The sequence below is a fragment of the Syngnathus scovelli genome, chromosome 2, assembly GCF_024217435.2.
Source record: "Syngnathus scovelli strain Florida chromosome 2, RoL_Ssco_1.2, whole genome shotgun sequence".
NCBI classification, from domain to species: Eukaryota; Metazoa; Chordata; class Actinopteri; order Syngnathiformes; family Syngnathidae; genus Syngnathus; species Syngnathus scovelli.
Window position 1 is genome coordinate 6,056,073 of NC_090848.1, and position 17,654 is coordinate 6,073,726.

At 39.4% G+C, this 17,654-nt stretch overlaps 1 protein-coding gene across 2 annotated transcripts in view; it reads left to right on the forward strand.

The window, feature by feature from the left end:
- The window catches only part of LOC125988655 (gamma-aminobutyric acid receptor subunit gamma-3), a 48,236-nt gene that overhangs the window by 22,509 nt on the left and 8,073 nt on the right, over nucleotides 1-17,654 (forward strand). For both annotated transcript variants that reach the window (XM_049754108.2, XM_049754110.2), the window contains exons 4-8: nucleotides 6,185-6,276; nucleotides 6,405-6,536; nucleotides 7,652-7,734; nucleotides 10,814-10,951; nucleotides 14,407-14,559. In XM_049754108.2, coding sequence (XP_049610065.1) covers nucleotides 6,185-6,276; nucleotides 6,405-6,536; nucleotides 7,652-7,734; nucleotides 10,814-10,951; nucleotides 14,407-14,559 — 598 coding nt within the window. The remainder of the gene's footprint in view (nucleotides 1-6,184; nucleotides 6,277-6,404; nucleotides 6,537-7,651; nucleotides 7,735-10,813; nucleotides 10,952-14,406; nucleotides 14,560-17,654) is intronic.

Sequence of the window (17,654 nt, forward strand, 5' to 3'; positions counted from 1 at the left end):
GCCACCACTTATCAACTTGTAAAACTGCCAATGCTTCGCATACATTTCTTTCCTACTGGTGTTGCCTGAACCACAATGAATGTAACTCTGGAACGTTTGTCAGCTTTTTGCAGCACCCTGACATTGTCTTTGTTGTTTTTCTGTATGCTGCTGTCAGAGGGAGCTCAAAGCTTGCTGATTGAGACAGAAAGTCATTTCATACGACATGCTTGCTCATTGAGCTTTGAGATGAAGGTCATCCACTGCAAAGGAAAACTAAGTGGGTTGAAAATAGCTCAACTCTCCGATTATAAGGACACATTTATCATTCCACAATTAAAAGAAAGAGGGCAAGAGGGTCAAGCATGAAGACAATGAGTTGTTATTCAACACCATTAATGCAGCTCAACCTTCAGCTGTTTTCTTCGCAGAGATCCATTTGAAGATACAATCAGTGAACCAAAGATTGTCATTCGAGAAATGTAACTCAAACATGTTTTTAATTTGCTGCAACTGGATGAATGTCGTTAGCGCTTAATTGTTGTGCTTGCAGCACTCTCCTTTGCCTTTGTCGCACCAAAATATAATTGTATTTGTATAGATTAACTTTCAAATGTTCACTGCACTTCCTGTTGTTGAAGTCTTATGAAATGTGATGCAATATGATGAATCTAAAAATATACAGCCAAGTTCATTCAATTGTGGCAGTAACAAAAAAGGCCTTTATCTATCTATAAGGGGAGACATTTCATGGTGATGCTGGATCTCTCGAATCTCTGGATGACACTTGAGTTCCTACAGATCTCTGTGATTAAGTTGAATAAAAATAGGAGGGCTATTTTTACCTGAAGGTTCATCTCACAATAAATCCAGATGCATCCTGATCATTATAAAAATGAATTTAGCCTTGTATAGGGCTGCAACAACAAATCTATATTCTAGCTAATAATCGGTATTTAAAATAGTTGGTGACAAATTGAAGTATTGATTTGTTGTGTCACACGGTGGACACATAATTTAAGAAGTCACTGTCCATGCCATTTTTAACAGGTTTAAAAAAATTGTGTGCAACCTTTCAGGAATCTAGACAAAATACGTTTGTTTTCCCTGAGCTCTTCTCGGAAGACAAATACTATCAATAAGATCCTAAACTGCATGACAGTAATACCATATTTATGTCTCCAAAAATTACAATATCGAAGATTTTATTCAGGATATTTGCAACAACAAAAGAAAAAAGGCTGTTCTGTTCAGCTTCCAGGTCGCTGAGCGTGTAGGTGTAGACACGCCTGACTTGTGTGCGGGCAGCGTGGGATCGATTCCCGCACAGTGGCGGTCTGCATGTGTGTGAGACTGGTTCTTCATCTCTACATGTACCCTGCGACTGGCTGGCGACCAGTTCAGGGTGTAGTCGGTCGGCCTTTACCCCGATGTGAGCTGGGATAGGTGGCCAGCATTCCCCGTGACCCTGAACAGGATAAACGGTGCTGAAAATAAATGGATGGATGTTCAGCTTCCATTATACAAACAGGTTTGATGGTGAGAAAATGACATACGCACACCGAGTACCCACTCCACATTTCATGTCATTTTGAAGAGCTGTCTGTACAACAACGTCCTTGTGCTTGTCAATTTTTTTATGGCTCCCCTACTCCAACAATCCTGGAGTGATACCGTATTGAACATAAGCTCCAAAAAGCGCATCCAGCCACACCAAGAAACCAAGGTCATTGTAACCAGAGGTGTGCCAAATGTGTTTTAAAAAAACTTGTTTTACAAGCGCCCTGTCAATTCCTATCACTTTACACTCTTCATCTCTTTTTTAGTATTCCAAATGCCTATGTGAATGTGAAGCAGACCAGAAGGCAAGAAAGAACCTTTTGTTGGAGAAATTGACCACAGAATTTGACCTCAAGAGAAAGACAGTCTTTACTGAGGAATTGTGACCAAGTAGCCTGCAGTGATTTTCTTTGACACTACTTTTAAAGAAGAAAATAGAACCAATGATGAATGAATAATTGATGCTCAAGTAGAACCAAGACATCAATATCAAATCATATAAGATGCACCACATTGAACTCGAGTTTTTCTAAGGGTGCCATAATTTGTGTGTGTGTGCGTGTGTGCATGTGTGTGCGTGTTAGTGTGTGTGTGTGTATAAGGGTCAAAAGCCTGGTGTGCAGGTGTGAGTTACAGACCGCTTTAGTTTGCGATCATCATTCATGTGTGACTGCATCACATCGGTGTGGCTAGAAAGACTCGATGTAATTAAAAAAATGAAAAGAGTATCGCTAAAATCGTTTTTAAAAAAAAACAAAACAAACATTTATATGCTCTGTATGTTGCCATGGCATTTTTTAATTTTTCTTTTTTTTGATGCAGTGCAATGACTATTGGAACATTGCTTTGTTATGGAGGCTTAATGTGGGTAGGTATCTTGATTCAAATATTTATTGCTAACAAAAGATATTGTATCGCTATAGAACAATATTGTTGAGGATCAATATGTGACTAACGCATATATTTGTTTGCTTTGAAGTAAAAGATGGGAAATTTTTCATTCGTTTTCATCATGTGTAATTGATGTGATGTTCCAATTAGATAAATCCAAAATACGGAAAAAAAAAAACGTTATTTTCCAATGTCTACAATATGTAATTGTATTTAATCGAGTGCCAATCTGTATCAGCACTGTTCAGCCTTGGATGTTGGGAGGTGATGTGTTTATTTTAAGATGCCATGAGTCGTGGTAATAGTTAGCTGAACTCTTCTTTTTAAATTTGTGCTGGCCAAATCTTTTATTCTCACTCACAGTCAAGGATAAAGGTCAAGTCAGATCGAAGACAGGTCTTTTTCATGAGACAGAATGAAAAGCAAGGTTGGACGGAGTGGAGCTTGACAACAAAATTATCATTTATCGCAGAATAGCAGTTATCAGCCGCCTGGTAGCAATGATAAATTAGATGATTGTGAGGATGGGCGTAAAGAAACTCTCACTTGCACTATCATGAGACTGGAGCTTTCATCACCATGGAGACCTGGAAGGAGGGCAGGAGGTGAGGGGTGTGCGGGTGGGGGGGCAGCAAATATAATGAAGCGTACAAAACATGCACAGACATGGACTATTTTTCCGTCTTGTCTACAGTACATGATCGTGTGAGACTCATGAGTGACATGTGGTTTTGCCGGATATGCTGTGATTGATGAAGTCTCATAGATAGATAGACGCACATTTTGTGTTCAAGAGAGATCAGTTTGACAGGCTGTTGAGCAACAGGCAGCTGTATTGAAGGAAAAATAGCATGACTGTGCTATCGCTCGGGGATGAGGTGACGGAAGGAGTGCTTTGGACAACCATGTTTTCAGTCTAAATCAAACACTAAGCAAAACCTCTTGTTGGATTAAATATACAAATTATTTGCTACACCAATGCACATCTTCTAATGTGGTTTGGGGTTTTGCGGGCGTTAGTAAGAAAACTATAGATTTGACCAAGGTGAAGCATTTCTTAGAAACTAGGTTTTTTTTATTTACTGTTTTTTTTTTGTTTTTTTTTATGACAGTCTGCAAGCATACTGACAAAGCTTGCCAGTCTAGCATCTCTGCAAAAAGGTAGAATAACAAAATGTTTTTCTTGGAAAACAGTGACTGAGCAATAAATTGGAATTGGAAGATATTAGGATATCTCCTTGCAACCATGATGATCTTGGATAAGGGGGAAGCTATTTTTTTCCCTAGCAGTTGAAGTCAGTTTAATTAATTCCAGTCACATGCACATTGCTGTCAACATAATTTTCATTATTATCACACTGGTATTTGCATCCCCGAAGAGAGCTTTCGCTTATCTTAGCACACGCAAGTCTATTGTCACTGTTTGCTCGGAGGAATTACAATGAAGATACCACCAGTATTTTAAAATTGACTAATATGAGATTGTGCTCTCTACCATAAAAAAAGATTGTGCCCTCATTGCTGAGGTCAGAAAATTAATATAGCCTCAAGGGTGTCCTTTATTTTCAGACATTGCTGTACATGAAGCCCAAATATTACATTTCAATTAATGGAGGTCTCTTAAAGAAATGAATGGTGTAAAAAATTGTGTCATTGTCCTTGATTGATTGAAATTCACAATCAATCAACAGTTATGGGGTTTAAATATTTTAATACCGATTTAAATGGCAGATGAACTTGGAAAGTTTTGTAATTCCACATTCTCACCTGTGACCTTGACATGCTTACAAGCATAGACAGAACTTGTAAACTCCAGACAGAGAAGACCAGGACTAAACTTGAAATGCAAACCTGTGACTAACCATGCTGCTTCCAAATTAGTCAATTCATGTGAGTCATGGTAAGCAGAATAATTTGGAACACCTCTTACTTTTACCTGTAACACCAGTATTACAATTCAGTGTCACCACAAGATCATCCATTGAATAAATCTACATTAATATTCTGACAAATTGGATTTATTGTAAGATGTGCTGCTTTACAGCCATGTGCTGCTTTATAGAAAAAAAAAAAAAAGAGCAGAGCTCAAAATAAGTGGTTTTGCATCACCGATTTTCTTCTAAATTAATATATTGCACCTCATCATTACATATTGAATAGTAAAACTGAGAATCAAACACCAACGGTCAATAACAGTGATGTGTATTACGAACCATCTCATATTCAATTGAAAGAACCACATATAATTGCCAATTACAAATTGTCCAAGACTAATTGTTAATTAGTCACTGACTGCAGGAGCTGAATGCTCGGGGCAGGAAGAGCTCTCAGAGGAGAGTCAAAGAATAGTGGAGAAAATGAGAGACAGCAGGCAAAAGAGTTATATCTGCACACACGGATCAGCTGCTCAAAGCACAGGCACATTTTAGTGCCAATCTTATATTCAAAAGTTACCCGTAAGCCATTTTTTGTTTGTTTGTTCCTGTAACACACACACACACACACACACACACACACACACACACGCACACACACACACACACACACACACATACACACATACACACACACACACTAAATATCCAGCTGTGTAAGAACTATCATAGACAAAAGGGAATTTAGTTGATCATGGTCTGAATCTTTAAGGCGGAACATCAAATATTCATGTCCCTGATAATAAACTTGCTGCTTTCTGTTTAATTTCCCTGCTGAGAATACACAACAGCAGCCCCTCTTTGTCATCCCCCTGCCAAATCGGTCTTTGTCTCTTTGTTGTCCAGCCATGAGTAATGCACTTTCTTGAACTCCTTAATTTTCTGCACGTGTCTATATCCTGTTTGCTTCAAAATGTACCTATCCTCTGGGGAATTTTGCCAGAACCCCCACCTGATTTTACCTAGATAAGTCCAAGCACTGATCTTGATTGTGTTGCATAACACATATGAATAATTCAGTGGCTGCAATACCTTCTCTTGTTGGGATTTTCCCAGGAAGTACAGTCGCTCAGAAATCCCCTTCTTGTCAATCAGTGCAACAAGTCAGCGCACCGCACTTCCTATTTCACTATCGTTGCTAGCATGCTTCAAGGCTCACCAAAGATCATTGGTGGGAGACAAGTGAGGACAATGTGTCTGATTGTCAGATACCAGTCAGTGTGTAATACTATTTGAGAAAATCTGTTTGTAATTAGTACACTGTATTTTTAAGTCAAAGTCACAGAAAATATGACCAGTAAACAAGCTGAGTCGCATTCGTTCAATGAAAGCCTTGAGCGAATGACACCTTCTGCAACAATTGCACAAAAATGAATCAGTACAGTATTGAATCAAAATGATATTGCCATTACTACTGGCTTACTGCTTTAGACAGATCCGCCCTAAAGGGAGCCGATTTCCCCATTGCAATAAAAATGCTGTCAAAATATATGTATTCATTACGTATTGATCTATATGGTATTTTAATGAAAGCACGTCATGGTCAACTTATTAAGACACCTTGAAAGTGTTTTAAAGTATGCAAAAGTATAATATGAGGCCTGATAATATCTTCCACTTGGCATGCCAAAAGTGATAAACTACAGCTCAGGAAATGCAACTGCCATTCCAAAACTAAACCGTCTGCTTGGTGGAATCGGGGCTCTAAATCTATCCTGAACCAAAGGAAGTAATTAATAACAGCTCATGCAAGTAGAAAAAAATATGCTTGTTGTGAATGCATCTTACAATGGCGAGAAAATAAATTCTGATTTCCACAGGAGTACCAAATCGATATCATCTTTGCCCAGACTTGGGTGGATACACGCCTACGTTATAACAGCAGCAACATGCGGATTCTCACTCTCAACAGGTACTCCATTATTGCCTGAGTCAACAATTTCACATGCTTTTTGGAAGCCTTCAGTCATGGTGCAAATTGGCTGATTGGCTTCAAACCTTGCCTAGAAGTCTGAGGTATCCTCTCTCTCTGTCTGCCAGTAACATGGTGGGCTTGATCTGGCTGCCCGACACCATCTTCAGGAATTCCAAGACTGCAGACTCTCACTGGATAACAACACCCAATCAGCTGCTCCGTATCCGAAACAATGGAAAAATTCTCTACACGCTGAGGTGAGAGCTGTGTGTGTGGGTTACAGTCTTAACCTTAGAATCTTTTGTCCTTGAAGTGTCATTTAAATTATGAATGTCCACGTCTGACTTAAAGGCCATTATTTGAATCAATATGTTGTGGATTTTAAAGGACAACTTGTGTAAATAGCAAACACAAGTGCGAATGACTGTTAGTTGAGGCGTGTTCTGCTCCATTTAATGAAGACAACAGTCAATCCAACATACATTCTCCTCAGACACTTTGTTCATAGTGTTTGCTTTCAAGCTGACAGATATTGCTAAGTGTGAGAGGCAGTGTTTGTCCAGACCACATGCCTTTTTTCTTTTGGTTCTGATTCCGCTCACACTTTGAGCCATTATTTGCTGACGCTCATCGCGAGCATGCATAGAGAATCACTGAAACGTCCAAGTTATTCTATTATTCTGGTTTAGGGTTGCTGTAACAGTCTTTTCCGGTTGATTTAAGGTGAGAGGTGAGACATTGCACCGCTGGACGTATCACCTGTCAACCATATTGATTGGGTCAATGACTGGAAATGAGCCTGCTTCTGCTATGTGAACTAGTACGCTAGCAATGCCCCAAGTCATATATTGTTAAATCAAAAGCTGCCTGATGGTGCCAATCAAAATTGACCATTCTAATTATTTTTTTTGTAAAGTTGTGTTTTTGATTCTGCTATTGCACTGGATCAAGTTATACCTAGATTATTCTACAAACATATTAGATTATATAGTTTACAGAGGATGGTTAATAGCATAGTGGGTGAAATGTCAACACTTTCCAGCTTCTTTCAGATGTTGGGAAAAAATATGCTAGCTGTTCACACCTCAGCTCCATATTTGGGCTTTCTGGCACATCAGTTATTGCAGAAAGTAAATCTGCAAGTTGGGAAGACAGCAATGTGCACTTACCACAGAGAAAAGCGGGATGCGGGCTGCTCGCTGTTCTGATTGAGGCACCACTTTGGTGCATATTTTACATGGCACAGAGCTGTCAGGCAACTCACATCATTACGTTGCGTGGCAATAAGTTCTTTTCAGGCAATTGACTGAAGAACAGGACGTGACTTGAGTGAGCGATGTGTCTTTCTACTTTTCTCTGTCTGTCTCTTTAGAATGACCATCAACGCTGAGTGTCAGTTGCAGCTCCATAATTTCCCAATGGACGAGCACTCGTGTCCTCTCGTCTTTTCCAGTTGTGAGTACTGACAGTCACAAGCCCACAGACACATGAGCTGACACTTATGTTTATAGGCGTCTGTAATTCCTAACCTTAATAGAATAGAAGTCAAGTCCGCAAAAATTTCATTGTAACAATATTGTCTCTGCAGCCCAACTAGTTGAAACACAGTGTTCTGGTTAATGGTCTGGTTAAAAATTTGTTTTGGGTTGACTTCCCCTTTAAGACAGGGAAAAGTTTGGGAAGGTAGCAGACAGTTCTGCCTCCCAGTGGCTTGCAACAGTCATAAGAGAGATCAAAAGATGCAGATGATGATTTTGCAAGCCAAAATGAGGAGAGCAGCTGCACTATCTCCAAATCCATAACCGACTAGTAATGTGCTTGATGCTGGAGTCTCCCTCGCACAACTGTTTATTTAGATGTGTGGTTTAGGATGTGGTTGCTCCCCGCTGAATCAAATATGATTAAATTAATTTCAGGTAACCATTTGAGGCAACACCAGCTGTGCTGTGTGTATCTGAATTCAAGCAGCAGGTGTTTCCATGCAAAAATGACAAATTAATATGAATTAAGAACCCTGACCTTGAACAAATCTACTGTAAAAGAAATCGGAAACATAGTTATTAATATCAAGGCATAAATTAAATGTTTGCAGTTCAAATGAATAGATGACTGACTCATTTTCCATTGGATTTTTTTTTCCAATCACTACCAGACTCTGTTTTATATCTTTCCTTCACAGAAAACTCATAACTGTGCTTAATACTGGATTTTTAAATCAGCGTGTGATCTCCCTTGTAATTAAAGAACAACGGAAATTGCATTTGGAGAAGCTGCTCGCTCTGTCACTTTTTTTTTCATAGACCAACAGAGCCTCTGTTTCTAGAGAAGTAACCATAAACACCTTGACACACGCATGCATACATGCTATATTGTTTTTTTTTGTTTTTTTGTTTTTTAACAATGATTACAAGTGATCGATGTGATGATTAGGTATATCTATACAGGTCCCCAAATCACAGACATGGCAGCGGTCACACTGAAGAGGTCCTCTTGTGTCAATTATATACTGCCCACATATACTCTCATTCGCTTTAGGTACTGTACAATATGACAACCAAGCGCACATTGATTGAGGGTCAGAAGCTAATTTGCCTGCAGGTAAGAGATCATGTGTCATTGTGTCACCTTTCAGTACTACTCCGCCTATCTTTTAGCAGCGGGGAATGGGATAATGAACATTTCCAACACAACTGTAGTCATTTCTTTCGGTGAAGCTGACATTTTATGTACTTTGCATGCCAGCAGGTCTACATATATTTCTTTATATATTTACAAGGTAGGCAGACAACTGCCCCTCCATCTGAAAACATTTTAGATTGTACGATGTGATGATTACGTATTTCGCAATTTGGGTCTTTAAATGAAGAGTGGCAAGCAGAGCTGCTGTGATTCGCAGCTGAATTTACTTTCACATGTGGATGGATAAATAGATGGATGACTATGGATGGTATAGATTGGTGGATTAGAGCAAAGGAAAACTATTTTTTTTTTTTTTTTTTTTTTACTAAAATGGTGCTGTAGTGGCGTCTTCAAGAGCTCTGACAGAGCTCTGTTGTTTTCTGTTTTTTTTTTTGGGGGTTTTTTTTGTCCTGAGTAGTTTTTTTTGTCAGGTGTGATTTTATTTTTATTTTTTTTTGGTGTAATGTGTGGACTGTTCCTGCATTTTGGCCGTGACATTCCCTCGATGGATCAATTTCTATGCATGATGGTAGCGCCTTCTCAGCAGCATGCGTGTGGTAGCACTGATTTTGATGGAAGGAATGTTTGCACTAATTGACTGTTGCCATTTGATGGCCATGGGGCTGCATTATTCACGTCCCTGTTTTGTTCGGGGGAATATGTTGGAAGGTCTGCAATGCTGTGGCTGAAAGGTGGCTGGTTGGAGCTGAGGATAAAGACATAGGAGCAACGCGGAGTGCCTCGAAATGATTTGAAATCGAAGCCAATCTACAATATGTGACAGGAGACCTGAACCATACTCTCTTAGTCTCTCTATTTGTCAATGGACAACAGATAATTGTTTATCTTGAAAACCTAGCGAAAGCAGATGCCTTTGATCCACTTTGAATCTCTCCTCCCCTCAAGGGAGGGATAGCTTTGTTTGTATTGTTGCCAATGTTTTATGTGCTATTTTCCATGGTAAAGATATTTTATGTTTTTGTAAAGTGCTTGGTTATGTCAAAAGCCTTTGTGAAAGCGCCATATAAATAAAGATGTATTGTATTGTATCTAATGGAAGGCCATTGTCTTAATGAGCGTACAACAAGGACTCACTCTCCTCTAGCTCATTATTGCTGTCATTCATTTCCCCACGTTACATCTCACTGACCCAAGCTCAGCCTTCCTGTCAGATGCAGATTTATTTTTATATATTTCTGTGGCGTGCATTAGGCGTGCCTCCGACTTGGAGCTTAAGTAGTTGGATTTTCCACACCAACTCAGGCTGGTGCAGTCCCAACTAAGTTGTTACATGAATTGGAGAGGTAAGGGTGGGTTTGAATTTTGGGTCGACGCTCCTGTTTGGTCTTTATATATTCCTTGCTTGTGCGAGTTTTCTCTCTTTGAACATCCTCTCACATCTCAAAAACATTCACATTTGGTTAATTAAGGTTTCTAAATTTTCTTTTGTGAGTGCAAATACTTGTTCAGCCTTATGTCGTCTGATTGACCAAACCAGGGAATACCCTGCCTCAACTCACTCTTGTACTTAAAGTGGTCAAGCGATACAAAAATTAATTGGATGTAGAAATGTAACACTGACTTCCTGATCATTTTAGTCATTGTTATTTTAAACGCATGTCATATGATCACACTAACGTTAACATCAGCTCTAGCATGAACACAAGTGGTGTCCTGGCTAGTCGAACATTATAATATTAGAACATTCAAGGCTATCTGGGCCACCGACTCTCTCTCTCTCTCTCTCTCTCTCTCTCTCTCTCTCTCTCTCTCTCTCTCTCTCTCTCTCTCTCTCTCTCTCTCTCTCCGGTGTCCTCCTTCCAGCAATCTAAAAGAGCATATGTGTTGTTTCTAGATGGCTACCCACGAGATGAAATTATATACAAGTGGCGAAGAAACTCAGTGGAGACATCGGACCAGAAATACTGGAGACTCTACCAGTTTGACTTCATGGGGCTCAGAAACACCACTGATGTACTGACCACGACTGCAGGTATAAAAGAAGCAAAAGCGTGCTGACCCCATTTCATACATCTGAACCTCATCTATGGCTTCATGGCAGTTGCTTTGCCCTATGTGATGGAGACTGGTGTCGTGGCTTCAAGCCTGAAAAGGAAAAAGGGATATTAATCACCAATAATAAAGATGAACCGTAAAGTTAAATTATTCAGTTCTTTTCACTTTGTGATGATGTTGTTACTGCTTATTGTTTGGGGGCGGCAGTTGTAATGTTGTCACTCCAATAGGTGCTACTAATTACACCCTCGACTAGCTTCACGTAGGCCGGTGCCCAATTCATTTGTAATGGTGGTTTTAAAAGCTGATTATGCTGAGCACTATAAATGAGGGGGATCGGGTCCACAACATGACAAGGTTATTGTAAACCCCTTTTTTGCTTGCTGATGAACCACACTGATCCTACTTTCACTTTCCAAGAGCTTCCTTTATGAATACTCTCTTTTGTCACCAGTGTCAACTGAAAAATCAGTAAATGAACAAGTAAGAGCATAAAGCGGAGTAATATTTAATCCAAATGCTTGATTCTGATTCCGTGGGATAAAAGAGTAAAAACATCGTATAGAAGTGCAACATATCACAAGTAGAGCCTGTGTAATTTGACAGGAGCACAGTATAAGTGTCAGGACATGTTGAATGGCCCCTTTAAAGGTTAACGTTAAATCACATCACGATAGAACTCAGACATTACGGCTTCTTAGATTTTTTTTCCTACGAAAAAGAAATAAACAATCCTTCTCTTTTTCATTTTGAAAAACAAAATGTAATAGTAAATATTCTTGGTGAAAACTACAGTTTGCACACAAACAGGCAACTCAGCCCCAATGTACACATGACCTCATTGGTGGGGGTAACTAAATGATGACAGATGAGCGCTGTCATCCTTACGGCTGCCTGGGCTCTCGCTGTATTTTTACAACACACTCACTCATTGTCCTTTGGAGATATAGTGATCCCTCGCCACTTCGTGCTTCACCTTTTGCGAATGCTGTACTTGGCGGGTTTATAAGTGACAGGAGAACAGCGTTTAATACACGCTAAGAGGTAAGTTTGTTAAAAAAGAAAGATTTAGACTAAATGCATACTGCAGCTCAATTCAGATTATTTTGCCCATATGTGACCAGTCAGATTTTTTTTGACAATCTGAACGGCTCAACAGAGCGAAAAGAAGGAAGATTGACTTTTGATAGGCCGTGGATCTGAAAATTTTTATTCAATAACTTCCGGCTTGAACACGAAGCATTAAGTAGACATTTGTATTCATAGTAGTAATTCAGTGACATAGACGTTTTTTTTTTTTTTTAATTTGGCACGGCAATGCATGAAATGGATTGAAAATCCTCACCTCATTCCCCCAAAATCTGTATTTCCACCTCACCAATTCACCAATTGCTCCTCTGTGGCTATGAAATATCTGAGAGATACGCCTGTGGCGCCTGCTCAATGGACCACATTTAGTACTTCCACAAACACTACGTTGCACGTGACGTCTCTTTCTTCTGTGCATGCGGTCACCTTAGGGGTGCATATGTTCACACATCAGAAAAACTGAAGTTACAATTAACATGGAATGTGAACACTTACACACACACCAAAAAAAAAAAAAAAAAATTCGATCACACTAAAAAATGACAAATTAGGCATTAAGACATGTGGTGTGAACGTAGCCTTAGACTTCACCTCACATAAATATACATTTTTGAATAAAATATCTAATACAGGCCAACTTTCTTTACTTGTCACAATTAACTATTAATGTGGTAAAGCTGCAACATTTATAAAGTACATTGTTCATAAATATAACAAATCTGGAGACCTCCTGCAGTCTCAGACTCTGGTGGGACTTTCTCTTTTAAGCTTAAATGCATACTGTACTGGAATCCATGTTTTTTTAACTTACTGTTGACAGCAGACCTTGTTGTTTTCAGCTAACACAACCTCATAATAATGACTATATTTCTAGCTTGAAAATGCAAATTTCCCTCAGTTTATGAAGTCTGGTATGGACACGTGATGATTCGTGAAAACATGACACGACACATTCGTGACATCACTACCTCACATAAAAATTTGATTTTTTTTTTTTTTTTTTAATCAATTCTTTCTCAAAGCTTCAGTTAATTGCAACTGCAGTTGATGGTGAAAGATGCTGCTCTTTGAGATATACTCTACTAATTTCACATTCAAGTAGAAGTAATTATCTTCTGCATAGTAACTAGTCTTATTAGTTGACTGGCAAAGTAACTCGTTAGATTTGTCATTAACTGAAAACGTGCACCTTTTACAGTAACACATATGTTACTTAACTTATATTGTGTTTCTTTTTATTTTTTTCGTCCTGTTCCATTTCACATCTTGCTCTTTGTTCCTTCTCCTGTTGGGTTTAGTGAGTAGAGTGGCGAGAGTCACTGCCCTTTAAGTCCAGCATGTTGACAAAGCTTCAGGATGTTGCAGTTTGGATGACAAATAAATAGTCTTGTGCATTAGGATGAAACAAAATTTATAGTTAGAAAAGTAATCTTAGTTGTTTCATATTACCTTGAGACATAAATCTTTCATTCCGGAATACTTCAGGCAGTTTAAAACTTCAAGGTGCTTAAGCTTTCATCAACTGACAGATAAAAATAAAGGCAGTTTAGGGGTGGTGTTTACCAGGTAGTAACTCATCCCAAGTCCCCAACTAACATTGCATTACTTTTAGAACTTGGGGCAGCACACCTGAAATACTGCTCAAGGCAAGGCTTGCAGCAGACAATTGTCACAGTGGACTGAAGTGATCCAGACCCAAGGAAAAGTAAATTATAAAAGAAGTTTTGTCATGGGACACGTGACATGATTCCTTCCTGTGACTAGCTCCAAATTAGCTTTTAGATCATTCAGAAGCTTTAAAATGGCATTGCTGAACATATGTCGTAACTTTATGTTGGAGAAGACCCCGGACGCCTCTCATCATGCCTACACCTACGTACTTGTATGGTGGGTCCCATTCAGAGGAACTATTTAAAGACTCAAAATCAGCCCTTTGATAAATCACATTGCGCCAGCTAAATCAATCAAAATTAACTGCAGAAATGTTTGGTGGATGCAATCTTGGGTGTGCCTGTTTAGTTGACCAACTTTTCGACTCTTTTATGTAAACAATGACTGTGCTTGTTTTTGTACATGCTGGTAAAACTCCAAACTGTTTGTAGCAGACAGTCCTATCTTGTGCAAATGAGCCCCCCGCTCCATCTGTATTGTAACATCAATCAGAACTACGACTTTTCATTACCATGACGAAGAGGGGTGGAGCTGAGTCAGGAAAAAAAAAATGCAAAATGTCCCATTGATACTGTCACTTTAATCATCTAGTATACATTGTCATGATGTGGTTTATCACAACTATAGACATCATTTTCAAGTGACAAATGTCTTCTAATTTCCTTCCAACAGGAGACTATGTGTTGATGACAGTATACTTTGACCTCAGCAGAAGGATGGGCTACTTCACCATTCAGACTTACATCCCGTGTATCCTGACTGTGGTCCTGTCCTGGGTCTCCTTCTGGATCAAGAGTGATGCCACACCGGCGAGGACAGCCTTGGGTAAGCTGCACATTTGGTGCAACTGGGCATTATGAATAACATTTTTTGTTTTTAAAACTTGCTACCCATCAGTGACACTTGCTTTTCCACAAGCATTAATAATTTCTTTTACTTGCATGATTAAGTGTCCTGCATGTTGACACTTTGTTTGTTGCTGTCTTTTGGATGATGAGTTCTGCCTGGAAGTCTTATTGTGGTAAGTGACTTCATTATGCCTGCATGTTTGTGCATATCCACAATATGTTCACAAATACCAAAGGGATAACACAAGTTGTATTCTAACAAGTCACTGAAAAAAGATGAACACTACAATTACAAATCCAGACCATTATATTGTGAATCTGTGTATATTATAAATACTGTATTCCTTCAATAAATCAATATTGGTGAGGAGGGATTAACGGATATATGAGCATATAAAATGTAAAAGTCAAGTACGAAAAATCGTTAGTCATTGCACTCCAAATACACCAAAAAATGTCAAACTGAATCAAGTAATCTTGATGCCACGTGCTTCAGTTATCATAATTAGATTTACTGTGGCGCATTTTCCATTTCATTTAATCAATTAGATTGATGGCATGTGCAGTAATCATACCGGTAAGTGTAAAGTTCTTGGAACCAGAGTAATCATTTGGCAAAAAATCTTTAGTCCACTGAGTTCCCAGTGGCCCTAATCAAGCGCTGTCACAGAAATTCTGTTAAAACTTCCCTACAACAATAAAGACAGTATTAAGAGATTAAAAGAAAAAAAATCACGTCATGCACTGTCTGCTGTTAGCGCATTCCATGAGGCATCCCTGTTATGATTGTTTTTTTCTTTTCACCTCAAACTGTAGTGTCATAATACAAAACGTTTTGTGTTTTGCTGAGCTACTACCGCCCATAACGCAAGGCAAGATGGCAAATCACTTGAGCTATAAACGTCAAAATGTTGACCTTTGTGTGCCTGCCTCTCAGGCCCCCCACACGCGGGTATTTCTAAATGAATTTTTGATGAGTTTTGACCTGTCGGTAAGCAAACATTCCTTTTGTGAGGACGCCGTGTTTCAGTGGTAGACTTGTTTACCAACTCAGATGTTGATGGATTGATTCACAGCCATTGCGCCCATGTCTACATGTGTGTCTGAATAAAACCCTAAACCCCGGGTTTCTCCTGATGGTATGTTGTCAATGGAAAAAAATGAAGAACCAAAGTGAAGCGCTTTGAGTAGAAAAGCACAATATTTATATAATTTATTTTTAAAAATATTTTATAATTTACCATTTACAAAATAAAAACTAAAAAAAAAATTTAAAAAAAGCTTTGAGAAAGTCAGACCTAACTGTGTTTCCTTTATTTGTGGACATTTTTATTTACTTAAAAATGTACGAAAATGTCATAAGGTGTTTAAACCTTATGCGTGGCGGACATTTTGTGCTGCAAATGTACTACCTGGGTATGCGTGAACATAATAGCTTCAGTCAACCCGTCTTTCAGGCGCATTGAAAGGCAGCAAATGCTCCCAGCGTACAGGCGGTGTTGTGATACATGGCCACTTTCTGAGAAAGGCTTGTGATCACTTCCAGCGAACACAACAAACAGGCAGCACCAGGAAGCGAGTGTCCCACCCCTGATAAACACCCCCATTCAACTCAGCGACACAAAGTCATTTACCCTGCCTTCTCTGGTTCACCGCCTCCATTTTCAAGTGATGTCTGAGAGCTGATCTCGAGGCCAGAGGGCAAGAAGAGGGGAGATAAGAGGAAGAAAAGGCAGACATAAAACAAGGATGCCAAACAAAGTGGGACCCAAAGTGTCAGTAAGAAGGAGGAGGCCAACACTCAAATGAGGAAGGCAATGCTACAAAATCCCATCCTGAGCAGCAGCGCTTAAAATGGTAGTGCCGCCAGGTGGCATTTGCAAAGAGCTGTCACTCAGCCACTCCTCATCCAGGCAGGACATTTGGGGAGCAGCAGGTTGGGAGTAGGAGAGGCGAGCTGGGGTTGATTCTTGTTAGAGCTCAATCTGTGCAGCTCAGATGGAGTTTAGAGGTATAGGGCCTATGATGGGAAATCACACAGCTCGTGACTCTAGTAAAAATGAGGAAATTAAGGAACTGTAGAGTTAAATGAAATAGTCCAAGAACTACAACTAGTTTCGCTACTGTGAGACATAAACACATATTGATGTTTAAGGTGCCATGCAATATGTATCGTATATTTTAAAATATGTCTCTTATCTTTGATATCCTTTCTGGTTTATCCTGTCTAATTTAGATAGATTTGACATGATCTGGGTTGGCAATGAGCAGGAGGCAGTTTTTCAAGCTATTGTTGTTGGTCTGAAACAACGGTCTTATATTCACTATGTAAATAAGCTGTGCTCCAATTGAGTCTCTGTTGTCCTTAATTTAATTTGCTAGCGTACGTGCTACAAATACATTTGTGAGTTTTAAATCACGCAGCCACACACAATGTAGGCTACACACACATTGCTCTCAGCTGTGCACGGGAACTGTGACTGACAATTGCGCCGACAGCCTGGTCCCCCTGGGGAAAAAAAATTCCCACCTCCATGGTGATGCCCAGCGACCTTGCGGCCATTAAGCAAGCATTTTGATTGGCTGACCACTGCAATGTGAGCGGGATTGTTCTCCTGCTGATTCTCGATGTACTGGATGCATTCATTGAAAACATAAATAATATCGGTACACCCCCATGGTGACGAACCCACCAGAAGAAAGTGATACTGTTCAGATGATACGGTGCAGATGTAGAGGAAAAAAGGCTCAACATTTAAAAAAGCATTGATCGATAAAATTAAATCTGACACAAGATAAAGTTCCAGCACAGCTTTCATCAGATAATCTATCTAAGGTTTCCCAAGAAGGGCCATCATTCACACAAATGCTTTTCAGAGGCAACATGTCAAAAAAAAGCTGACAGCGCTCCTCTAGGGAAGAGATGGCAGAGATAAACGTTGGCGGTATCGGCCCTTCAAACTGGACTGCAAGTTTTTTTTTTTTTTTTTCAAACACAGGTGATCACGTGTTTCACAGCAAAAAAAAACAACCTACTTTTCTAGAGTCAACAAATGAATGTATAGCCCAGTA